The 26,116-nt window shown below is 40.2% G+C and overlaps 1 protein-coding gene across 2 annotated transcripts in view; it reads left to right on the forward strand.

The window, feature by feature from the left end:
* col14a1b (collagen, type XIV, alpha 1b) overlaps positions 1 to 26,116 on the forward strand; it is a 197,349-nt gene that overhangs the window by 78,805 nt on the left and 92,428 nt on the right. For both annotated transcript variants that reach the window (XM_084738506.1, XM_084738507.1), the window contains exons 13-21: positions 2,555 to 2,694; positions 2,942 to 3,068; positions 3,258 to 3,397; positions 4,924 to 5,056; positions 5,338 to 5,382; positions 6,379 to 6,524; positions 17,848 to 17,977; positions 24,570 to 24,692; positions 25,420 to 25,569. In XM_084738506.1, the coding sequence (XP_084594632.1) occupies positions 2,555 to 2,694; positions 2,942 to 3,068; positions 3,258 to 3,397; positions 4,924 to 5,056; positions 5,338 to 5,382; positions 6,379 to 6,524; positions 17,848 to 17,977; positions 24,570 to 24,692; positions 25,420 to 25,569 (1,134 nt within the window). The remainder of the gene's footprint in view (positions 1 to 2,554; positions 2,695 to 2,941; positions 3,069 to 3,257; positions 3,398 to 4,923; positions 5,057 to 5,337; positions 5,383 to 6,378; positions 6,525 to 17,847; positions 17,978 to 24,569; positions 24,693 to 25,419; positions 25,570 to 26,116) is intronic.

Raw genomic sequence — 26,116 nt, forward strand, 5'->3', positions numbered from 1 at the left:
ACGCTCTAAAGGAGACGCTGGGATTCAAGTCTGTGATCGGTTTGTTCGTTTTTGTGAACTAGAGAAAAAGCTGCAAGTAAAGACAACAATTCTTACTTACATCAACTCTTACGTGAGTCACAGTGATTCAGTGAATGCTGCATTTATCCACACTTTTATTAAAGAATTAGACAGAGAAAGAATTAAAGAAATAGAATATTTCCCACAAAACTTCAACATTCTTGAGATTGTGAACATTTTTAAAAAGCTTCACTATAATCTGACATCTGTGTGAATGGGTTATTTAATTTAATCGATAGTTTTTTGCCGACTTACACAGTTGGAAACTTTAGAGACTTACCTATCTCTAAACTTTTTAATTTCCATCCCCCTCATTCCTATGCCGACCCTGGCATGACCTACAGTAGAAGCGGAGGCAGTCTCTCCCTCCCTTCCTCCCCGCTGCTTTGTCTTTATTCTGACCTGTGGTATAATTGAGGTGAAGCAGTGGCGGCCACTATCAGGATTTAAAAAAAAGAAAAAGAAAACAGATCAGTAATTCTGAGCAGAAAAGTTTCAGAGCCTCTGAGAGTAAATCAGGTTCCTTGTCTGAATTAAAAAAGTGAGGCTATTTTAGTCATTTGCAGTTCCTCCAGGGGAGAGAGACAGAGTGAACAAATGAAAGAGAGAGGAAGCCGAGGCAGAGCCTGAGGGAGGGTGACTGATGGTGTGAGGTTCTGTCCACTTTATAATTAAAACGGAGTCCAATAACCCTGATTCAAAAGCCTGTGTGTGTGTGTGTGTGTGTGTGTGTGTGTGTGTGTGTGTGTGTGTGTGTGAGAGAGAGAGAAATCACTTACTAAATCAGAACTCTGCTAACCTTTGAGCAGCTCTGTTGCAGCCTCTGTTTGTGTTCTTATTGAGGGTCGGCTGCAGAAACTTTCTTGTTTCTGTTTTATAAATCATCATTCTTTTTACATTTGAAGCTGCTTGAACAAATTTGATTGAAGTGATTCCTCAGATGATATGAGTTATTCTTTTTTTATTAAAACAACTTTCTTTAATAAATATAATTCAGCAAATTTGTCAACATAAATGTAATTTATGTTGCTGACTAAGTGCTGCTGCTCTACCCTGTTAATACAGGAGTGTGCCTCTGTGTGTGTATGGCCAAAGCACATTTGGACTTTACAGCTATCTCGACTGAGGATGTTTGGATCACACAAGTTGTACAGCCGCCACTGAAATCTAACTTAATTCCACTGGGCACAGCTCGTCTGCGCCATCCGTCCTTTGCGTGACTTCATGTCCTACCAGCTGCGCTTTAGATGCATTTTAGCGGTGGATTGTTTTTCTGACTGATGATGTTTACTTGCTTAGGGATGCTCATGAATCTGCCATGGATAAGTAGGCTCTTGTAGTTAGTAGTAGTTAGTATTGTCTCATTTTATGATAGTGAGTTTGCAGGAGGTCTTTTATTTTCAAAGATGACTGGATTCTACATCATTTTTCTTTGTCTGACTTCCCGCCCGCTGTGCAGATGGACATAGTGCAACTGCAAGCCAACGCAGCTGTGGCTGATGGAATCAAGCTGTAATTTTACAGATAATTTAATACTCATAGTATGAGTGTAGCCTAATCTTTATCTGTAACTGTGCATCAATAGTGGCTTTAAGCAGAATGCATTAACATGAAGACACAAAGCTTTGCAGCATTCAAATGTTGTTTTAGAATTCAAATTATTTGCTTAAAAACAACAGTGAACAGTAAAATTTTCCTTTTTCGGTGGTGGGGGTGGGGGTCGGGGGCTGCGTCTAGCTTTCCTTTTGTATGAATATGGTGTCCAGGTGTCACATTTTATGTGGGACTGCACAGGCTTTTTAAGCCTTGACCCACATCCCACATGTTGAGACCAAGTCCTACATTTGAAACCACTGCAGGTCAGACCCTTTCCTAAAATATTATTGAATGGCTGTGAAAAAAGCAGGAAAGGCCGTCAATGAGGGTCTGCGTTTGATGCCAGTCACACTTTGGTAACGTGCTGGTTAGCCTGTCACCATCTTTGCTACCCTACACCCAACTGGGGAAATTGCGATTCCCAGACAGTCACAGGCTGTGCAGATTTAGGCAGAAGATGATGGAAACTACTACAGAGAAAAGGAAATGAAACTAAAGACTGAGTAAAGACAAAGACTGGAAAATTTGTTTTCTATTGTGTATTGTGTGCTGCTGAATCAACAAGAGGGCAAAGTAGAGATGTTGTAAGCAAAGGGCAATACCAAAAATTTAGACTACACCTCAGCATTGATAAAATACCCCATATTGTCCCACGCTAAAATACTCTTGTCCTACATTTGGTTGGTTGGGATCTGGTCACCTTCAGGAACGAGACGCTGAGTTATTAACCATCGTCACCTTCCAGGTTTTCCAAACCTTCACAGCAGAGTGCAGCAAAACTAAAGACAGATTAAGGATGCAGATGTAGATATAAATACAGTTTGTCGGGATAGATTGGATACAGATGTTTACTATGGCTGCTAACATTTGCTTTGTGCCACGTCTTCTCCTAACTCAGTACCGCTGACCCCGGCGAGGAACCTGCGTTTCTCAGACGTGGACCACAGCTCCGCACGGCTCACCTGGGACTCCACCTCCAGGAAGGTCAAAGGCTACCGCATCATGTACGTCAAGACCAACGGAGTTCAGACCACTGAGGTGAGAGGATCAAACACATCTACTGTGTCTGAGCAGGGAGCAGTTCAGTTCTCTTTGATGCTTCTTGTTTTTATGCAGCTCCACTGATTCTGAATCATTTCATGTTTGTAAAGATCCACATGGCTGGGCTGAGGTTTTGTGCGCTTTGGTTGAAACATTTGCATTTGCTGCACATTTTGGCATCGAGAACAAACCAAACCACTGAGGGAAAATGTAAAATATACATTGTCTGCTCCTGTAACTACAGGTGGATGTTGGCCGTGTTACAACCTGGTTGCTAAGAAACCTGACATCTCTCACAGAGTACACAGTTGGTGTCTTTGCCATCTACGACGAGGGACAAGCTGAGGCCGTGACGGACAGCTTCACCACGAGTAGGAACTAATATATTAGTATACAGACAGACAGTCTTATTTATCAGTCACTCCTTTTCAGCCTGTACTTAGATCCTTCAGCTGCTGTAACAAGTAAATTTTCCTGGTGTTGGATAAATGAAGTTTATCTTACCCTATTTCTTCTTATCTTATCAGCTGTTGCCATCAAGTGTGTTTTTGTGTGTGTAGAGACCGTTCCAGACCCGCTGGATATAAGAAGCAGTGACATTGCAACAGACAGCTTCAGGGTGTCATGGCAACACCCAGCCTCTGATGTGGTGCTGTACCGGCTCACCTGGACGCCCACTGATGGAGGAGACAGTGAAGAGGTGTGTGTGTGTGTGTGTGTGTGTGTGTGTGTGTGTGTGTTCAGGTTTTTCCATACTCAGAGGGTTTAGATTTAATCACAAGTTAAACTGTTTCAGGAAATTCCTCAAAAGCTTTCCTTGCAGGAATCACTGAACAACATTTAAGGTGCGATGTGTGTAAATCTGAAGCAACTTGCACATATATCACTTTGTACTGTTAATATGTGACCTATTGTAGCTTAACTTAAAAACTTGTTGTAACTTAAAAACAAGACTTTCCCCAACTTTCTTGATTGTGGATCCTGTGGACTGATCTCTGTGGAAAGAACTCAGGACAAAGTTTGCAGGATATTATATTCTTACATTGTGGTTTTAGTTGGTTAATGTTAGCTTACTTGCTGTTGCAGATGAATTGCTAGCTAGCTAATGTAGCAAAATACATTGTTGAGTTGATAACATTAGCTAATTCACCCAGATTCCTAGGATGATCTTGCTGAAGATGATGATGATGATGTCATTAATAACAAGGGTTTTCTGAGAGTTCCAGACAGACTCTTTAAACAAACTCCAAAAGATATAATCATGAGTTCATGTAAGTGTTGTGATCCATCCATGTTCCTCTACTTAGACCTGTTCAGGTTGCAGTGACCTGAACTCAGCTAAATAAAGCCCCGGCTGCTTGTATCAGCTGCCTCATATTTTGCTCACTGATGTGGAGAGAGATTTGAAGTGTAGGTGGTCCGGTAAATTGAGAGCTTCTCCTTCAGCAACAGGGTCTGCATTGTTTGCTCTCATGAACGGACAGGATCCTCAGATACTGGACCTCCTTCACTCGGGGTAATAAGTTGAAGAGAGCAATCCACCGCTGTCCAGTAGAAAACCCTCCCCTCAGACTCATTAGGCAGACTGTTATATTCTCAAGTTGATGATGATGCTTTATTTTTTGTTTTATGTGTTGTTTTCAAGGTTTGCAACCTGACTGGTTCATCTTTTAGATGAAGAAACAAAATGTAATAATGAAATTTGTGTCTCCCACAGCTGTAAGGTGCTCGAAAAGTTTGAAAATGCACCTTGAAAGTTCTTGAAAAGTGCTTGAATCTGACTTTTCTCCCTGTTTCCAAAGGTCCTGACAACTATAGTAATACAGACAGACTGACTCTCTTTTACATGTTGTTGAGGAACAGAGGCCCATTTATCTCACCTGATAAACTTGAATCATTTGATTTGATTAAGAAACAAAATGACACACATGTGACGCACTGAGTCTCTTTCTGTGAGATTATCTCAGAGGTGATAATCTGAAAATCGGTCTCTCCTGGGCCTGTCGTTCATCTGCTGGCTTTGTTCTGTATTTTTTCTGTCTGTGTCTTCATGATGTAACCTTGTAACCTAAATTACAAAACAACTTAAATCAGATACTTGCTGTGATGTAGAAGAAGGTTTTAATTAAATTCTGTAAAGGTGGTTAACTCTGAAAATGCTGATTTCCTGATCTCATTGACTTCTTGTACATCTGTCCAACATGAGACTCCGTCCCTCTGTTTCAGGTTCTGGTGAACAGAAACGTTAACACCTACCTGATAAAAAGACTCAGCCCCGCCTCAGAGTACGAAGTCCTCCTTACTGCGATCTACAATGACGAGATTGAGAGTGACGAGGTGATCCTCGTCGAGTCCACCGGTAAATTAAATGTTTCTACCACTGAAACTTCCAACTGTCTCATGTTATTAAAAAGTTAACAGATTTCTTTACAGTAATTAATGACCGAAGTGACACGTTTGGAGCTTCGTCCGCTTCGCCAGCTGTTGTGTTTATCTATGAGCCAATTTTTAATATTTCTACATATGTTTTCTGTTCTTATGTCTCAGAGGAAACATCAGAGGATCCTTTCATGTCTTCATTATACTTCTATGAATTGTTTTATTAGGCAGATCAATTAAATATTTTTGTTTAATTTTCAGTTGAAAGAACGACGACAGTGGCCACAACAACCACCACCACAGAAGGTACACATTCTGTCCCGCTGTTGTGATGAATTGTGTTTGTTCCTCCTTTTTTCTTTCCTCTCCACCTCGTCCTCGTGTTCAACCTTGCCCATCATCCTCTGTCCCATTATTTCACTCCTGCTCTCCCTTTCATTGATTTGTGTTAACTGATTGCTGTGTGTTTGTGTTCCCCAATTTCTGGAAAACATTAAATATGAAAGGCTACGTGGATCACATAATGTATGTGGACGACTCACAACACTACACTTCCCTCATGATCACATCCTGACATCTCGTTTAGTTTCAGTCCATCTCATCCTTCCAGTGTTCAAAGATGTCTGTCAAAAGGATCATCTGACAGATATCACCAATTAATTTCTCCAGAATGTATTATTATTATTATTATTTTTATTATTATTATTATTATTGTTATTATTATTATTACTGGCTAAAACTGTGTTTTCTTTGTATGGTATTCTGTTAAATACCACGGTTTTGTTCATTTATGTGTGGAGGCTTTAATACTGTTGAGAATGAGTGTGACTCAGTACACCACTCTGTGATATGGTCCTAAAATATTATTACAATACTTTAAGATATTCTGCAATAATTTACATTGTTGTGACATTGTTTAATGGAAAAATAGTTTTACTGTTTGCAAACTTTTTTATAACATCCAACTTATGTTAAGGAAAAACGAGTCCAAGATTAAGAAAATATTAGGTGTCAAATATCTAAGATTTCTGGTGCTGTTTCTTATGTAAATCTTTCCTGGTGTTTTTTTTTGACAGATGATGTGTCAACCATCATGAAGGTTCTCAGACATTTTGCAACGCAAACCTTCTCAGAAAATAACTCAGAAAATTAAATGCCAAAATGGTGACATCTTGATATGATCAGTGTTTCTGATACACACTGAAAAACGTCAGAGTGTGACAGTTTTGTGCTTCAGTGGGTTGATGTTGTTGTGTAACTCCGTGACCCGCAGTGTGATTTTTTGACTCTCTGATCCTGCAGCTCCTCGGTACGGGGTGAGGAACATGAGGATCGATGAGGAAACCACCTTCAGTATGCGGGTGGCCTGGCAGCCTGTCGACTCCAGAAACGTCCGACATTATCGACTGAATTACATCAGCGCCAAGGGAGACCGAGCAGAGGAGACGGTAAGACAGAGAAAGATAGTGTTCGCTTTGTTTCACTCATGGAAATCAGACATTTGGATCACCTGCCTTTGCTCAGTGAGGACATTTGGTTTTAACGTGGCAATTAGATTGGTGATTTTATTTTATTTGTAAATTCTATCCCTTTGTTCTTTTAACTTAGATCACCTTTAAATCAAACAGTGATTAAGTGATTAATTTTTTCACTTTTATTTTGCTTGATTATTTTGATGATTGATGAGTTGCTGTCAGTGATGTTTCAGAGTTGATCTGTGACACACTGGCACAATTCTCATTGAGTTGTTTGGGAAGTTATTGACAAACTTAATCAATGTCACATGTCTTTTAATCCACCTGCTCAATAACAGATGTAGTTGGTTTTAGCAGCATCTGAGAACTTAATTATACTTAAATGTTAACGTTCCCCTCCAGGAGAGTTTTGGTGTGAGTAATATGTTTTTTTCCAGCATAGCTTTCTCAGGGGAATAAAGAAGAGTACACAAAGAGAAGTTGTAGCAGCTCATTACCAAGAAAAGAGGGTTACAGTCTGGTGGCAGTAGTGTTTTTACTTTGTCTTTGGATTAATTATTTGAGGCATTCGACCAGTTTTCGCTTGTCAGGACTTGTTGGACAGCAGCTGGCTGCAGTCTACAGGTGCACTCTGTGAGGTTGTTTCAGTTTTACATGGACTTACATGGGATTTTACGGACAGTTGCCAAAGTCACGGTCATCAGTGAATGATGTTGAAGAGATTGAGTCTCTCACTGATGATGGCGGCGTGACCAAAAAAGAAGGTAAGCATAAGTAAGCTAAACCGTGGTTTCCTTTCTTTGGACTGTTGCAGGATGGGTGGAGAGAAAAATGTACTGTGAGAATCTGCAGCCCTGCCTTTGATTTTGATTACTGAAGCTGAAAGCGCATTTTGATCGATTTTCGATTTAATATCGAAAGTGTGACAACCCTTGAAAAAGAGATATCTCTGTTGTTAATTTATTTTCCTGAATCACTCCAATGCTTTATCTGTTTTTGCAAATGAACTCTTCAAATCCTCCACAGACGCATCAGACCGCTTATACCTCATATCATCATACTCCACCACTGATCTGTATGACCAAACACTCATCATCTCTTCATAGCCCTGAAGCTTCAACAAAAGAGGCTTATATAGTGATTTGTTGTCAAAGGGCTAATGTTTGGAACTGAATACATGGATCAGGAGTGAAGACGTGGATCATGTTGTAGAAGTTCCTTTGAATGGTTTGATGCTTCTGAGTCGCCTTCAGAATCCGTTGTACCAGCTTCTGAATCCATTTTAAGCTCACAGGGTGTAATTACTAAGCTAAGAATAAGGATTTGGTACAGTAGGTGGTAATGATAATTGTGTTGCCAATGGAAAATTTTGAGGTAGGACTCAGACTGTAACTGTATAAAAGTTGGACTGTAAACGGAGGAGGGAGGGAGATGTTGATTTAAACAAAGCCAAAGCTTCAAGGTGTCAACAGACAGACAGACAGACAGAGATTATTGATGAAGACGAAGGCAAGTCCTCCATGGAGAGAAAGACGAAGGGAGACAAAGACAGTGTTGTTGAAGTTGATGGCAGGCCTTCAGAGTGGAGTCGAGGGGAAGAGAGAGGGAGATAATGATGATGAAAACAGTGGCAGATCTTCAAAGAGTCTGTTTCACGAGAGAGAGAGCGAAAGAGAGAGCGAGAGAGAGAGAGAGAGAGAGAGAATGGCAGGTCTTCACACTAATGAGCCACAGCAGACACACAGACCGAGAGCACCACAGAAGACTTTATAGAAAACAAACGCTGATGCAAAAACGTTTTAATATGGTGGAAATAAACTTGTTTGTGTACACGCTTGACAGCCAAAACTAAGACGTTAAATACTGTAGATGGCGATATGACGGCCTGAAGTGCCAAAATGATGCCTGAACAGATAATCTGTTCAGAACAGTCTTGAATAGAGAACATCTTTAGAGATTGTCATGGGGGCCGAATCAGACCCCAAATCTGCCCAATACTCTGTCCGGTATGGAGCCGGCATAAGCCATGCCTGCACTTCCACACAACGCCAGGTTTTGTGTGAATGTGGCATAATCCTCAGTCCACTCTCTGTGTTTGTAGATGTGGGTGTATGGTTTTCTTCAGCTCTCACAGATAGAGAGTCCTGACCTGATTTCACCTTCTCTCTTCAGTTAACCACTGGTGCATATTGTGACTGGGATGTTTTTTAGTAAGTGCACCAGCTAATATAAAAATATATTGATGATTAATGTAATACACACTGACTGACAAGGGAAATCTTCAGCAGTTTAACAAAGTAGCCATCACACACACACTTTAAAACAGTCAAGTATTTTTGAAAATGTCTTGAAGTCGAGTTGGTGTGTCAAACTGGAGCTAAACTATCCTGTTCCCTCCTGCTCATCATCATTACCATTATGTGGTAATCAATACCTCTCCACATTGAAGGTGCTTCCCTGCAGCGTCCTTGTTGTTTGTTAGCTCCACAGTGGGGTGTGAACGGTTTGTCAGGTTAACAAGTGTCAAGTATCTCTTGAAATCCTCCATATTTTGAAAGTCTCGAGTTGTCAGGTGTGTATTTGTGTGTGTGAGTCCGAGGCATCACCACACTGGTATCTGCTGTGTGTCTGCAGCCGACTCTGGCCACAGGTCCCACGTCAGCCTTTTCATCCCGACAATAAAGAGCCGCCAGCTGCCCGCACCGGCGGCTTGTTAAATGAGATCTCTTATCAAAGTGCGAACAGCTGTGGGCTCTGTTTGGCAATCCGGTCAGGTTATGAATCACCAAGTGCTGCACTCAGTAGCTACCATTTAGATGTCTATCTTCTGGGGGAAAAAACTGGCAGACTTCCTCCCCTGCTTTGTTCAAAGTAAGTTTAACTGTGTGGTTTGCGGCTGCCAAGGGAGGGCCACCAGCCATTAAAAAGAGACAAAAAAAAAAAAAATCTGAAAAATAACTCATTTACATGCGATTGATTTCTGGATGGCAGTTAGCCCACTTCATCGTCACTGAGGGGATTTGGTCTTGAACTGCTAATAACTTGAACAGAATTGTGGATGGCTCAGTAGTTTCAACCAAATCATATCAAATTTAATTAAATCACAGCAATTTCATGCAAAGTGGGCACAGTGGCTCAGCGGTTTGCCTCACAGCAGGAAGGTCCATGGTGTGAATCTTGGGTTGTGCGGGGCCTTTCTGTGTGGAATATGCATGTTTTCCCAGTGTTCCCGGGCACTGACTTCAGACTGGAGTTGGTCACTGCTCATTGCTCCTAACACTTATGACGCAGAAAATGAATTTCCGTACAGGGATCAGTAAAGGATAACTTAAGTACATTAAGTGCATTTCAATCACGTCAGCAAAGTGTTCAAGTTCCTTCTCTTGTGTTCCTTGTGACCTTTGACCTTTCTAAAGAAAGACAAACCGTATCCATGCAACCTTTCTTGAAGGCTGTGACAGGACGAGTCAATGAGAACACACAGGTAACCTCACTGAAGATTGCCTCAAGTTCTCCAAAGTCCATAACTTTCTGATTGGAGTGTTTTTGTTTCAGTCTTGTTGCCTCTCTGACATTTTTCCTCTGAATGAGCAGTCTGGAGAGTGAGACTTGTTATTGTTATTATGTGTTCTTTCTTCACCGCTTTTATCCCTCAAACTTCTTGATTTGTGTTGACCAGCTGTTCCACATTGTTTCGCTCACATTTACCTGAAAAACTCAGAGGGTTTCCATTTAAATTTCCATCACTGCCAAACAACTGTGTTGCTGGCTCAGTTGAAGACAATTAAGTCTCCCGAGAACGCACCTGTCACTTGTCAGTGCTTCTCATTAAAATTCTGGACACATTGTTTGCAAGATAATTGGTGTAAATTTTGAGGGGATTTTTTTGTTTTGTTTTGTTTGAGATTAATTTCCCCAGAGGGAGATTTTTGTCAGTCAGTACAACACAGAAACACAGAAACAGACAATATGTAATGTGTACATTCATACATTTCTATTTGCTGCTGAAGTAAGCCCGTCTCCATTTTAAAGTCCTGTACATCCAACCGGGTAGAAGTAATGTGAAGTGTTGGTTGAAGGGCCGATTAGTGTATTTTGCAACAGATGAAAGCAGCCATACATCACACACTGTAAAAGCAGACAGTCAGTATGTGTGTCAGTGGCAAACACTTCATAACGGGTTAGTTAATGATGTTACTGAGTAAATGACGTGGGTCGATTGTGTCTGTAGATCAAAGTGAATCAGAAAAGAGTCTCAAGTGATGCTTTAGAATGGAGTCTGGTTCAACAGCACCAAAACAGCAAAATAAAGTTTCTTAACAATATGAACAGTGACAGATGTGTAAGCCTGAGGATTCAGTGAGGTAGTTGTATGTCAGGTTTGTCCACTGTGATGGAGGCAGACTGAACGGACTCTGTGTAACTACACTGATCATTTATTGGCAAAGACATTCTGCCAACCTGACTGGCCACAGGAGCTAAAAAGCGATTTAAAAAAAAATGCATGTAAGAAAAAGGGGTGGGGGCCCAGACACCGGACGTTTATATCAAACAAAGATGGACAGAAGGCGCCCCATAGCTCAGTTGGTGGGGCGTGTGCACCGTGTGTTGGGGCTGTCAGTCCGCCAGTTCGATTCCCACATGCAGCCCATTTGCTGCGTGTCATCCCCTCTCTCTCTACCCTCTTTCCTGTCATATCTTCAGCTGTCACTATCACAATTAAGACAAAAGCCCAAAAAATAATAAAAAAACAAAACAAAAAAGTCGGACAGATAACAGCTCGTAAAACCACCGTGATTTTGAAGTGTTTTAATCTAGAAAATGGAAATAATGTTGAATCTAGACTGTGACAGAATAAGCTGATATATATATTCACTCAACTGGAGAAACATGTGACCACATTAAGCACAGACACGGACATACACCTGCAAGCAGAGCTGCTGTTGCTGCTGCTGCTGCTGCTGTTGCTGTTAGCATTGCTAACGTTAGCCACACTGTGTGTCAGGCTGGCAGCTAACGTTAGCTCAGGGTCCTTTACCCACAGACACTGTGATCCACTTCGGTCTGAAAAGGTGAAGCATTTAGTGAGCTGTTGTCATGTTTTGTACATTAATGTGTAAGGTTTGTATTGCACAGCGCAAAGCAGCGCGCATTTCAGCTGCATTAAAAGTACGACAGTGATTAACATTAAAAATGAATAAATTCTGCTAAATTTTACTGCTTTCTGAGTGTTTTCTTAGTGTTAGACTAGTCTGCTAGTCTAAATTAAATTTTGCATTTGCAGTGGACTCCACTGAGATTATCACGTTGCTCTTTGTCTGCTAGTTTTTTGTGAAATGTTATTCAGAACTACTTTTTAAGGTGACAGTAAGTCAGGGCTGTGTGTGGTCCCTTATTTTGAAGTTAATCTGTTATAGAGCACACTGAGTTCAGAATTCCTCAGCACTCACCTCCCTACAAGCATATAAATATAGAAGTTAATGGTTATGCCCGTTCAGATGGCTCTGTCACTGTTTTACCAGATGTCAGTATCGACGTCGTAGCCGTGGGGCGACTCAACTCTACAGCCATCTGTCCTCAGACAGCTGTGATGCTGGACTCGGTGAAGCTCCGTTATTTCCCTTTGCTGATTCATTCAGAGTCCAATAAACCAAAGCTGCTGGGCATCGAGTGCAATTCCACTGTGTGTAAACAGAGTTTCGGCTATTATTGGTCGGCAACAAAATGTTGTTCCAGGAGGTAAAAATGTTGTCGAGGGAAGATTAAAAAGTTTTAGGCGTTATGGTTTTCCTTCTGTCACAGAGTTTCTGTAGCTGATACAACTCTAGCAAAGAATCCAAATTAGTTTCAAGTTATTTGTAATCTGTTATACCCTCTATGCTTTTTGTGATTTTTTTTTTTTTTTTAATTCATTGATTAATTTTGACTTCCTGATGCTCTTATGGTTAACTAGCCATTCCAAACAAATTAGAAGTATTAAACCAACAGCTTCTTTTGTACTGAAGGAGTTTTGGCACCAAACTAATAAAAAAAAGCTTTTTATGAACTTGAATCAGTGTTGTGTTACTTACCCGTGCTGGCGCTGTTAGCTAAAGTTAGTGATTTCCCTGGACAGATGGATCAGCTCAGTTTGTTGGACCTTAGAGAACATCTGCAAACAAAGAGGAATTTAATGGTGAACTCTAGGGCTGTAACTAACAATTATTGTCATTGTCAGTTAATCTGTTGATCGTTTATTGATTAATTAATCCTGTCACAATCTCGTCAGTTGAAAAATATGTTTGTTGATCATTTTCTCCAATAATCGATTAGTTGTTTGGTCCATATAATGATGAAAAATGTTGATCAGAGTTTCCCAAAGTCAAACATGAAGTCCTCAAATGTCTTAGAGGTCAGTGTCTCGATCAGTAGATCCTTGGCTTGGAGCACAAAGTGAACGACATGTTGGGGCTTTAGGAAACTTGGATTATGTCAGACGAGCAGTATGGAGGAATTTTTTATTTGTTGTTATGTAGGTTTGAAAACTGGTCACAATTCACTTCCATTTTTGGGAGATTCTGCAACGCTCACTTGGCATGAGGGTGAGTAGATAATGACTGAATTTTCTTTTTTGGGTGAACTATCCCTTTAAGTGGTTTGTGGTAAGTGCTGTCTCCTTGTGACTTGACTCTGACTAGATATTCAGATGCTGGACAGCCCCTGGTGGCTCCTGTTCAACTTGTCATATGTCTGAATATTTGTTAAAAAAAAATACGATACCAGTATCCTTCAAGTGATCCCAGTGCTTTATTTGATATCTTTCTTTTTCTGCTTCATTTGTCATCATGTGAATGGAAGCAGTCCTAAAATAATCCTTCCGCATGTCACGCATTTATTTTCATCAGACACCTCAGGCCTGTAGTGTAGCCATAGTGTTGAATGTTTTGATGGTATCTTGGCACGCTGATCAGAACTTCTTCAGATATTTCACGCTCAGCTTCACCACTCCAGACTGTATGTTTTGCAGCAATCACACATTGCATTCGATTGAAGCCTGCGAGCAAAACTGTACATACCATGCATACTAGGTCTGGGTAATGCAGGCTCGTTGACACCTTCAAGGTATCAAGTTCTGATTCCCAGCTTCACTCCACCTGTAACCACTGGACTGCTCCCTGGACCTGGGCCTCTGGACCTCTTGTAATAGTTTCCATGACAGTTGAAATGCTCTTATATGAGGTATGTTTCATCACCCATGTTTTCTTTCAATTAGTTACAGTTTTACAGGTTTAAAGTTTTCTTTTTTGATTGCCTTTCCTTTGGCTGTGCAGTTCAGCAGATGGATTGTTATATTGCTTACTGGTACAGTCACCTTAAATCGACTCTCATCACCTGTGTACTGTTCCCCGTGCCGTTTGCCTTCAAGCTCTGTAGCTCCAGCAAAGTCTCAGCTGGATCAGACTTAATATTCTGGAGCTGCGCAGAGCCCCTGTCAAAACTAGATTGGGTTTCTGAGTCCTATAAATACTTTATGAAACCATGTTTGCATTTACAAAGTGGAGTAAAAGGAATGTAGCTTAGGGTGGTTTATTCCAACTGTGTGGCTCGGTGACAGTTTATAGAGACTTGCTGCCGTTTTCATCAGACTGTGCTGAAATTGATTTGTCAAGGCCCGCAGTGTTTGTCTGACTGACATGTCTGAGAACGTGTAGTTTTTTTTCAGGGGGTGTGTAGAGGGTTTGTGGATGAAGCTAGGCTAGACTGTACATGCTCAGAATGCAAACTAGGCTGACACACAAAGAGACAGACAGACAGACAGACAGACACAAAGACTGTAGTAGAGTGAATCAGAGGAATGAACAGACTGAGGGTGTCTACATGCACACGCACAACTCAACCTTTAACATATGAAAAGATTTTTCCTACCCAAAACAAAAGCACTGTTTATCTGGAAGTGAAAACAAGTTTCAAGCAGCAAAAACAACTGTTGTGAAACCAGTGAATATCCAAGGTTATAGATAATCATAAAAAACAGCAAATGTTGAAATGTTTGAAAATGTCACTAATTCTCTGATATTAAAATATCAAACATATAATGAGCAGTGGGTCCCTAAAGTTTAGAGGAGCGAGCTTGTGACCAGAAGGTCGCTGGTTCAATCCTCTGACTGGCAGGGGAACACTTAGCTACTCTTGAGCAAGGCGCTCAACCCCAACCGCTCCAGCTGTTCACTGGCCTGCAGATAAGACTGTGGTTGTACTGGCAGCTTGTGTGAATGTGATCAGGGCGTTCCTGCAAAAGAGAGCATCGCTCTCAGTCAGCCTGCCCTAAATAAATAAAGGTGAAAAAAAAACAGTGTAATAGGAGACAGTTTGCTTGCAGTACAGTGGATTTTTTTTGAGACAAAGGCTGGAGACTGTGCGTGGTATACTGGTTTGTTTGGCTTTGGCCTTGCACTTCAGTGAAAAGATCAACATTTCTCTTTTTGCTTAACAACTTGAGGGCAGACAAAGAAACTGAAGAGAAGAAGGTCAAAAGGGCATAGTGCCTGATATTGAATTAAAATAATGAATTCTCCCTCAGTGAACAGACAAGTTTCTTCCCACTTGCTGCCTCTGATCAGGTAGAGACAGAACGAACAGGAGGTTTGTTGTACAGTGATGATTCAGAGCTCATTACTGTAGGATTGCTATCACACACTTTTTAATGGACTTAATGAATAGACCAAGTACATACAGCAGAATACAGCAGTTTAAACGTCTTTTAACCTGTAAATCAGGGAAAACAGCCACACCGACATGTTTTCTAAATTATCTTCAAATTATCTGTAAAGTACTAGCCGACTTAGCTTTGACATCCAATCCTATTTACTTCAGTAATTTAAGCTAACCTAGCTGTCATTACAGACACACATTTGTTTGCCTCATGATTTCTCTGATCTTGCAGAAATTGTGAATTTGTCATCTATTCTATCTAATCTAATCTATTAAACACCTCAAGGTTTTAGCTTTACACAATATTTAAATATTTCTCGTTATCCTCAGTGAGATCAGATGTCTGTGAGTAATTTATTGAGGTGGCAAATCAGCCCCAGACTCCTTTTTTTTTGTCTTGGGGAGTTAGGGGAAACTTTTTGAACTTTGTTAAATGCAGTCTATGACAAATTCTTAATTATTTGTTCGCTTTTCAGCAAATTCAGCAAATGTAATGCATTAAGTTATTACTTTCTTTGTATAAAAAAAATAATTGTGTCAGTTTGTCCCAGTGTGTTCCAGCACCAGCTCCTCTGTGACGAGATGAATTACAGTCTGTGCCTTGTTAACAGTAGATCAGCTGCACAGTTATTTCTTACTGTATGTCATTAATTCCCCACTCCAGTATCGCTTTTATTTTTCAAGCAGCTCTGCTGAATGACTCATCTTTTTTTGCTCTCACGAATTGACGTCTGATCAGTATCATAGGAGCGTCTCTTTCAGCCTCCTTGTTTGCTCGATCTCTAAATCTTAACAACAACCTACATTTTACATCAGCTTGAAACAAATATCTGTATCAATATTCTGTTGTGTACAGATGCCAGCAAGACTACCTCCATGTGTGATGTGGTCAGGCAGATCTAACCACATTCTGATAATGATGCATTTACACCGTCCACTGTGGTCAGAAAGCTCAAATGTGATACTGATTTATAGACAGAAATAGCAAGAAATAGTAATATAAACTGTAATAATAATTGTAATTCATAAACAGCAGCTGTAGAGAAAGAAACAAAGGGAGAGGAAGCAACAGAGGAACAGAAAAAAAAGTTTGAAGTAGAAATGAAGAGAGACAAGAAGCCTGCAGGGTAAAGAAGACAAGATTAGCTTTTCTTCAGTATGAGAGCAGCAGTTCACCTGGACGAATGAGTCATCAACAGGGACCAGTTTTAACAAAAGGCCACAGATGTTAGACAGGTGAGGAGGAAACCTGGACACAATTAACCTCTGCAGCACCAGAAACCTCCAAGTCTCACCTCCATTAAAAGACTAATACCTTTTTTTTTTGTACATTTTTCTGTACTTGGTACTCATGAAATCTTCATTTGCTTTTTTACTTAATTAAAGTCTGAACAGAAGCACCGGCATTTAATTAAAAAGATATTAAAGAAGAACTCCACCATCTTCCAGAAAAAAAAAATCTTTCAGATCTTTTTCAGGGGTGTAGAAACGTGGCTGGTTCCTTTTTGTGATTTTAAGATTGCATGCTGATCTTTGCAAGTACCATCTCAAAATTTGAACACCTGGAAATAACTTTATTCTTTTTAGAAAAAAACCTGTACCCAGTTGAAGTCCTTATTAAAGGTATCAGCGTGTGTTTCTCCTGCAGAGTGTAGAGCCCAACAGTCAGACTGTCCTGCTGTTACCACTTCTTCTATCAGCGCAATACATGATGCTGTTTGTTCTCACACTGTATGTGTGGTATAGATTGAATAAAGAAAAATGCAAAAAAGAAAATAATATTTCAGCAGTTTCACAACACTAAATATTACTGTTGATCCTCCATGACGTTCCCAACTGTAAAGTGGTCTATGTTTCTCAGTTGTTTTTCCTATTAATGAACAAAACAGTTGGCTGAATACAGTTTAAGCTGCAAAAAACTCAATTTGCATCAATATAATATCCAAAAAAGAGCCTTCCCAACCTTTTCTCATCTCAGATTGTTAAATACTGTCAGTTTTGTCATGTTCCTCTGTGACTATGCAAGGTACGCCTTAGCCTCTCTATGACATGCTGCCAGAGAGCCTTATTAACATGTCATTGTGTAATGGTTGCAGTTTAGGTTAAAATGTTATATGACATGACAGATTTGAGACACGTATGGGTTTGTATTGAAGTACCATGAAAGACGCTGAAGGGTACTTCGTGCATCTGTTTGATTGGCAGCTGAACTTTGGGAGGTGAAATACCACAGCAGTGAGACCAAAAATGGAGAAATATTTAGAATTTCTTATGTGATGGAGCTTGACTTTGCACTTACTGATAAATGGCTGCATGTATAAATGTCAGCTGGTCTGACTGCACTGGCTTTACCATCAGGACCAGTTTTTGGTTCAGAGTCCAAGAACCTCCATGTTCAGTATGTGGGGGTGTAGGAGCTCTGTGATTAGAGGAAGAGCCACAGCACCGCCTGAACTACACTCACAGTGACTTCATAGACCAGGTCAAACACACCAGGATTTCACTGTTTTCTCTTGAATCTTGGCATTTGTGCCAGTTTTTTTTTTGCAAACACCTAACATGAATGTTAATTTAAACTTTAAGTTTAATTTCTTTCTGCTTGCAGAGGACAGTGCCCACGGGTCAGAGCAGCCTGGTTCTGCAGCCTCTGCTGTCAGATACAGAGTACAAAGTTTCCATCACTCCTGTTTACCCTGAAGGAGACGGACCGACGGCCACATGGATGGGACGAACACGTAAGTCAGCCATGTTCAGTTTGGACCATTTGTCTTTTACATCATTCAGTTAATTTTCTTCAGTCTCTCCTGTTTTTATGCAAACAATAACAATATTTTTGCTAATTTGCCACTTTTTGGCCATTTAATGTTGAAGTGGACATATTGAACTTGAACAACAGGGTCATTCATTAAGCATCAGGTTTGTGTCACCTGATGGATGTAAGTCAATTATTTAGTCTTTTTAACTCTGTTTTGGTCTCCACCAACTCCTGAGAGAAATATCTGGCTTTTTAGCTGCTAAATACTCGACTGTCTTTACCAGCTAGTCTCTAATTTTGTCCATCTGCTGCTGAGCAGGTACTGTACAGTAAACAGCAGTAAAGTTGTAGGCGGACAGCTAAACAATGAGCTGAAACTTACTATGAAGGTGTTTGCTGGTTGAGTCGAAAAATAAAGCTAATAGAGACAAAATATTGGGCTTGGATTCACCAGGTGACCAGAAAAATGACACCAAATGAAGGGTCGTGTTGCTCCATAACTGCTGGATGAGCAAATAAGCAACAATGTTGTGTGTATAAACACCATGTGGTCACTAAAATCAAAAATTTAATAAAAATTTCAAACAGGGAAAAGATGGAATGGTATCAGTGTTTGTACAGGTGTATAATACCTCTGTCAGGATCCTCAGAGTGAGATTTAATTCTAAAATCAATTAATTATTATGACAATCCATTATTAATTATTGAATTTTTTCCACTGAACAGAAACATGTTAGCTGTTCATCTTCTTTATGATGTCGTGTTTGCTGAACAAAATGTTGCAGCACTGTAGTCAGAGGGGGAGAGTGGAGATGGATGGAGTGGGAGTTGTCCTTCTTGTCACCAAAATAAATATGGATGCACACTGTTTATTTTTGCCAGTATTATATATGCAAATATTTTCCAACACATATTTTTTCCACCTTATTGCAGAGACCATCAAGTCTGAAATTAACATATTTTTATTCCTGCTCTTATTGTGACGACTCACTGGCAGATGCAGACATAAAAAAAACAATGCTTTTCAAAATAAAACCAATCACAGGGTGAAATCAGAACCACTGCTGACAGGGTTTCTTCTCTTTGTTCTTCACAAATTTGTCTTGATTATCAGGATGACGGATCAAGAAGTTGGACAATTAAATAGATTTATGTGTTGAAGGATCGTGATTTGGCTCCTCAGATGGCTGAAGATGAGAAATCAGTGCTTTCTGTTATACTGGCAGAAATGTTCATTTTGGGCCAATGCATCTATTTTATTTGAAAGCCATCGGCTCCATTGGCAGCCAATATTATCTTGTATCCTTAAAAATAAATGAAGAAGATACATTTCTATGAAACTACAGACATCTAGAGAGACAAGGGGAGACATCTTTAGTATTATTTGACATAGACAAAAAAAACTTTCTTTAAAGAGTAAATCCTGTTTAAATACACGTTCAGACAAAAGTTAGATGCTGAATTAGCCAATCACTTGACTTGTGAATGATTTAATTAAAAAAAAAATAAAAAAAAAATAAAAAATAAATTCAGAATCTGTCTTGAATATTGGAGTTGTGTCTTCAGTTTAAAGCAGTAACTTGATTGTGAGGCTGTCTCTGACGGAGATTTCTTCTTAGTCCAATCAGGTTCCGTTGCAGGTCCTTGAAGGTGAATATTTTGTAGCTTCTTTACTTCTTTAGGACAGTAAACTGAATATCTTTGGGTTGTGGGAAAACAACCTCGAGGACGTGGGAAACATTGATCAACATTTTTTACCAATTTCTGACATTTTTAGGCAAACAACTGTTAATCGAGAAAATGACTGAACGATTAACAGACTGTAAAAATAACCTGCGGAAAAAAAACAAACGCTTGCCTGGAAGATTCTCGGTTGACTGAGGCGTCTCAACCTTCACCCCTAAAACTTCTTAATACATTTTTGCAGAACGTCCATTAACTGGTGTTTAGACTCAGGCATTGTCAGGAGACAGGAGCACTTTGCTCAGGTGCTTTCTGCTTCAGCCCATCCTGTGTCTCTGTGCAGCTCATTAACTCGAGACAATTTCAGGGGAGTTAAAAGAGAGAGCAGCCTGTCTTGGTGGCTCAATGTTCAACATCCATTTTCTTTACTGTGGAGCTGGAGACAGAAATATGTCGGAAGCATTAGTTTCCCTTTTGTTAAATGTGACTGAACGCTGCTGTGAATGCACCAGCGGAGGCTAATGATTTTCTCTGCTGCCAAGTGCATTACAGAGCAAACACTCGACTTTCAGCGAGGAGGAAACGCTAAATTCGAGTCATTCATCTTTCCACCCCGTCCCATCATGTCTCCCTGTGCAGCGCATTACACACATTAGCCGACGCTAACGACGTTCTCTGGTTTTTAAACGATGGGGCCTCCGACACCCTGTGATGATGAATGGTTCCTGTTAGCAAGTGAGGGATGAGATGATCGCCCAGGGAGGAGCGACAGGGAATGCAGAGAGGGGCAATGATTGGGTTTTTTAGAGTGAAGATAGATGATGTGACAGAGGGAGCCGCTGTAATCTGGGGATTTGAACCTATGAGGGATGGGGTGAACGCTGAGGGAGGCATGACAAGGAATGCAGAGAGGATGATTGGGTTTTTAGCCTCAAACTGAAGACAGATAACATGACAAAAGAGGCAGAATAATCTGAAGGTTTGATCCACTGAGGGATGGGGTGATCACTGGGTGAGGTGTGGGGGGAATACAGAGAGGATAACACACAAAGGAAAGAAAAGAACTTAGATAATGTGACAGAAAAGTGTAAAGTGTGCATTTGAAATCATGAGTTTGGTCAGTAGCCGTGTTTCCATCAAGGTGTTTTTATGTGAATCGTGAAGTAATGCATCAGAAAAGGTTAATGGAAATGGCAACATTTAAAAAAAAACATCCTCAGGATTGCAAAGAAATGTTTTTATGCTCGCTTGAGATGATTTTTACTTTTTTTGGCATAATTAATGTCCTTAGTAGGAGATGGAAACACCTTTTCTGAAGAAGTTCTGAGATAGCAGACATTTAGTGTTTAGCTTCTCTCTGCTCTGAGAGGAGCTGGAGGAGGAGAAGGAGGAGGAGAAGGAGGAGGAGGAGGAGGAGGAGGAGGAGGAGGAGGAGGAAAAGGAGGAGGAGGAGGAGGATGAGGAGGAGAAGGAGAAGGAAAAGGAAAAGGAGGATGAGGAGGATGAGGAGCAGCTTCCGGGTTGCCCCTATTGCTCGAGTGATGGAGCGTGCACCCTGTGTACTGAGGCTATCAGTCCTCTGTGGGCAAAAAAAAAACCCAAAGAGCACCCCATTGTTTCTTCTGTCAGCGTCCACCGTCCCATGAAAGAATAATTACAATTTGCCCGACTGAAAAAGATTCCTCTCCATTTTTACCACGTAGACGCCCAAGGCCTGTTGTTATTCTTCTTTCTCTGCTTCTTCTTCTTCTTCTTTTAGATTTATTGTCAGTCTGTGACTCTTCTTCTATTCTGTTTATTAATGTAGCCTATACTGCTAACTTCTGATGAAACTATCCTCCAAACCCGTTGATGGAAGAATGCTTAATTTACATTTTCTTTTCCTTTTTTGCAGTTTCAAAAGTTGGCTTCAAAGTTGCTTGACACTGATAAAAAACATGACTGTGAAGGGACATGTAGCTGAGAAGCAGAAAATGGTCGACTTTCATCAAGATATTGTGACATTTGCTCCAGATCTGGAGATTTGAAACAATGAGCGATGACCGATGAGCTGATATGTCACTGGTGTAAAAGAGGAAACAGAGGATTTTTGATTTCTGAAGATTTTGGTTGGATGGAAGTTTGTTGCTTGAAGAGAAGTTGAGGTTCTTATGATGTTTGAATACAGAAGTGAAGTGAGGTAAGTGATCCGGGGTCTGAGTCAGTGTAAAGTTAAAAATAAATTACTTGATATTTGGGACGAGGAAAAAAGTTTTTCACAGAAGTTCTTAGGATGATACAGTAGGAGGGAAACAGATAACAACATGGATTTTAATGAACTAAGACCTTGAAATCAAATAAAATGAGAAATAAAAGTGAAAACAATTTGGGTCTTTGGATTCCTGAGGTCACGCTGGTTCTTTAATTTCGGTTTGGTATATGGGCTGAGATGAAAAAGATTGCAGATGGATTAAAAAAAATATATTGGAAAGATGAGACTTAGTGGGATTGTTAGTGATGAAAGAATTTAGCAGAATATGGGGATCTGAACCTGTAAAGGGAGTGAGGACCTCTGAATGATGATAAAGGTAGAACATAAAGGAAAAAATGACAAGGTTTTTGTTTTGTTTGGGAAATAAATTGAGAAATGACAGCAATTTGGTAACAAGTAAGAGAATAATCATCAGTTCATCTTGAGTGTTGGGTTGTAGATTTGCTCCCAGCTGCAGAAGGATATTTATTTCTCTCTGTGTTCTTGCAATTTCACGTAAGATAGACACTCATTTATAAATGGGTTGATCTTTTCTTTTTTACTTGAAAATGTATTACAACAGCAAACCAATCTTCTTGGTTTATGAGTATATTATGAAGTAATATTATTCCATCTGGCATCTCACCTTCTGTGAATATTGGAAAAGGAGAGTGATAACAGATTAAAAGGTGACTGCTTCATCAGTTGTAAATGTGATGATGCAAATTCACTTTGTTGAGAGCTTCACCGTGGTCGAAAATTTCATCCATGAATGAAACTGAAACTAGACAAGTGCAGGACGACCCAGAAGTTTTACCCAGGAACTAGGATGCTTTGAAGGAACTCAGTGCCTTTCTAAGGACATTATTTTACCCCCCTGCTTGGGGGGTAGTACTTTGAGGGTGGGGTTTGCAGCTCTGTACATTTCTGTTTGGTTGAGTACTCGCACCATTTTTAAAAATCTGCTGCCCAAAATCGTTTGTTTTTTGTTCATGTTCAGGTTTGTAGGTCGTTGGATTGTGGTGAGAACCCAGGCAACAACGCGCTGATGGAACCTTTTAGTTTTAGTAGAAAGTATTTTCTGGGACATTCCTGAGTTCCGGGTATTTAAGGTAGAAATGCAGCCAAGGTTTATGGACTCAAAATGTAGAGTTAGTGCCCAAGTTCTTAAAAATGTTCTTGCTCTGTTAGAAGATTTCTTTGGTTATTAATCGCCTGACCATTAAATTCTTCAGTTTCTCATTAGTCTCAAGCCTGCAGGGTAAAAGCACAGTGGGAAGGGATGTCAGAAAGAGCTCAGAGGATGACAGTAATTTTCTCAGGACCAGTGATGGCAAAGAGAGGATAGATAATGCAACAGAAAAGGCAAGTTTAACACGGGGATTTGAACATGCGCGGATGCAGCGGATACTGAGAGGTGTGAGTGTGGCTGAACGTAGAGAGGATGATTGGCTTTTTAATGGTGAACGACCACGAAAGGTGGAGAGGGAAAATGAGGCAGAAGAGCCGGTATAATCTGTCAGGTTTCAGCTCATAAAATGGCGAGAAGCATTGATACTCAGGGAGGAACGATGGAACATGGAGAGAATGATCGGAGGTTTTTAGCATTTTGAATGTGCAGCAGAGCAGCCAGCAAATTCGCTCTGGGATTTCGACCTGAAAAAGTCTCACGTTTCCCATTAACCAGAGGGATCTTAGAGGATTTAAATCTATCAAGGGTGAGGAGGAGCAGTACGGACTGCAGAGAGGTGACAAACATATGTGGGTGCACAAACGGGTTGAAAATCACACATTCCTCAAGAAAGCAACTTTTCAAATGAATACGATCCTGCCATTCGTTCCGTTTTCTGAAATTCTGTCCCAGTTGTCATCTCAGTGATAAGTCCTCTGGATTTATCTTCCTGACAGCCTAATTCAGCTGTACACTCTGTAACATCAAATGGTCTTACATTTTTCTCTGTGCTGACTGTTGAAATTTTATTAAGTGTTATCAAACTTTCTTTGACTCTTCCTCATTATCTTCGCCTTGCCAACTTGGTTTCTGTCCTTCAGTTTTTCGCTGTACTTTTCTCTCTCTGCTCTGTGATGACTGTTTCCTTTAATAAAGCACTTTTTAATCATTCTGACGTGCCAAAATTACATTTTTGGAAAGAGTAGATTTGGTTTTATTCAATTTGGTTTAACTACTAACAGTATTTTACTGTTTGTTTAGCTTTATCTCCCTCTTTCAGTACATTTGCTTTCCTTAAACCTTATTCTCTTTGGCTCTTTCATTTCATGTTCTCCTTTCATGCCCCCCCCCCCCCCCCCCTCCAACTTCTGTCTTGCTCTCGTCTCTTTTTTATCTTGACTTTTCTCTCTCTGTAATCTTCCCAGTCTGTCTCTTTCTCTGTCTCCATCTCTTCTGTTTCCTTATCACTTTTTTCATCCCTGTCCCTGGTTCTAGTTCAGTTGTGGGGTAGATTAATTCATTTGAAAAGTAAAATTCTCCACTGATGATGTTATGTTTATGTCTTGTTGAATATGCTGTATTTCCAAGATGGAAATGTGCACTGATGTATATTTTATTTTGGCAACATTTTAAAAATTCAGTTAAAATTGAAGCAGAATTTTAACAGAAACATCAAACCTGTTTTTTTCTTTTTCTCTTTCTCCTCAGTTCCTCTCTCAGCTCCTAAGAACCTGCGGGTATCAGAGGAGTGGTACAACCGCTTCAGGATCAGCTGGACTGTTCCGCCTTCACCGACCATGGGCTACAGGGTTGTCTACCAGCCTCTATCTGGTAGTTCATGCACACACACACGCCCACACACACAAACTGTGTCGATCGAATTAAACTAATATTACAGATTCAACACCACATCAGGACATTTAAACAGCTTCAAACACTATCGGCTCATTTAGGACACTGACACAGCCTGCAGTTTAATTACCAGCCCCTTAAAAACATCCTGAATAAATCTAAAACTCAAAGTCTCCTTGGACACAATTAGAGGATACAGTGTTTTTTATACACAATATGTTGGATGTCATGTTTTGAATTGTATTATCTTACCATGATCAGCAGCTAGAAGTGATAGATAAAAGGTCATGGGATATTTTGCTGTTAATTCTTTTAGGGACACACACTTTACAGTGTTTTTTCATCTTGTAATGTATGTATTGTATATATCGTAGCTAAGCTAAACAAATACAAATTAATTCAAACAGCAAAGTTACAATCTAAACTGAAAGTGTCTTGTCATAGAATTTAAGTCCCTGGGATTTGTTTTTATAGATACGAGAGCGTACATACAGACACATTTTCCTGCGTATTCTTCTGTCGTCTTCCTGCCTGTGTCACTTTTATTCTTTCCGTCACCTCATCTTCCAAGTTATCTTCCATTTGTTCCAACTGACTGGAATTGAAGTTAATGATCGTCTCTAAAGACACTTCTCTCTGCTCCTTCTGTCCGCTGACCATTTGCTCCTCCTTGACGTGTCAACTCAATTATCCCGCCCCTCCACAGCTCCTGGACCAGCTCTGGAGACCTTCGTTGGAGAAGACGTGAACACCATGCTGATCGTCAACCTGCTGAGCGGGACGGAGTACAGTGTCAAGGTCATCGCCTCCTACACGACTGGATCCAGTGAGGCCCTTTCAGGGCGGGCCAAGACCTGTGAGTCCGTCCTCTGTTTTCATTTGATGCTCCAGCTTTGATCTGGTGCTGCATGTCAATCATCCATACGGTATCAAAGCACCTTCATCCTGTGTGCCACAAAATAAAAACACATTTTCCTTCAGATCATTCACAAGATAAAAATTACAATTCTCTTCCAAAGCAGAATACCTAGAGGTTTTCTCTAATCTGAACACAAAACCACCTTAATGTTTGACAGAGTGCACAAAACAGACCTTTTTAGTAAACTAACTAAATATTTATGCACAAAGTGATAAACTGACTTATCCCAATTCTCATGTGCCCAATTATATTTATATAAAAGGGCATATTTGTGTATATAAATGAAATTGATACACAGCCACTTACTGACTGAATGGCACATGCTGCAGGTCATTTAAATAAAGCTTATCATTTAGATAAGCAAATATCATCAGACATCATACCTGCGATCATACCAGTTCTTCTCTTTTTGTTGCCCAGCTGCTGAATGATGACTTTAATCTTCTTTTTTTTTTAAATAAATCACTGTCCGTGACAGTGCCAG

This window comes from Lutjanus erythropterus, chromosome 16 (genome assembly GCF_056507025.1).
Source record: "Lutjanus erythropterus isolate fLutEry1 chromosome 16, fLutEry1.hap2, whole genome shotgun sequence".
Lineage (NCBI taxonomy): Eukaryota > Metazoa > Chordata > Actinopteri > Lutjaniformes > Lutjanidae > Lutjanus > Lutjanus erythropterus.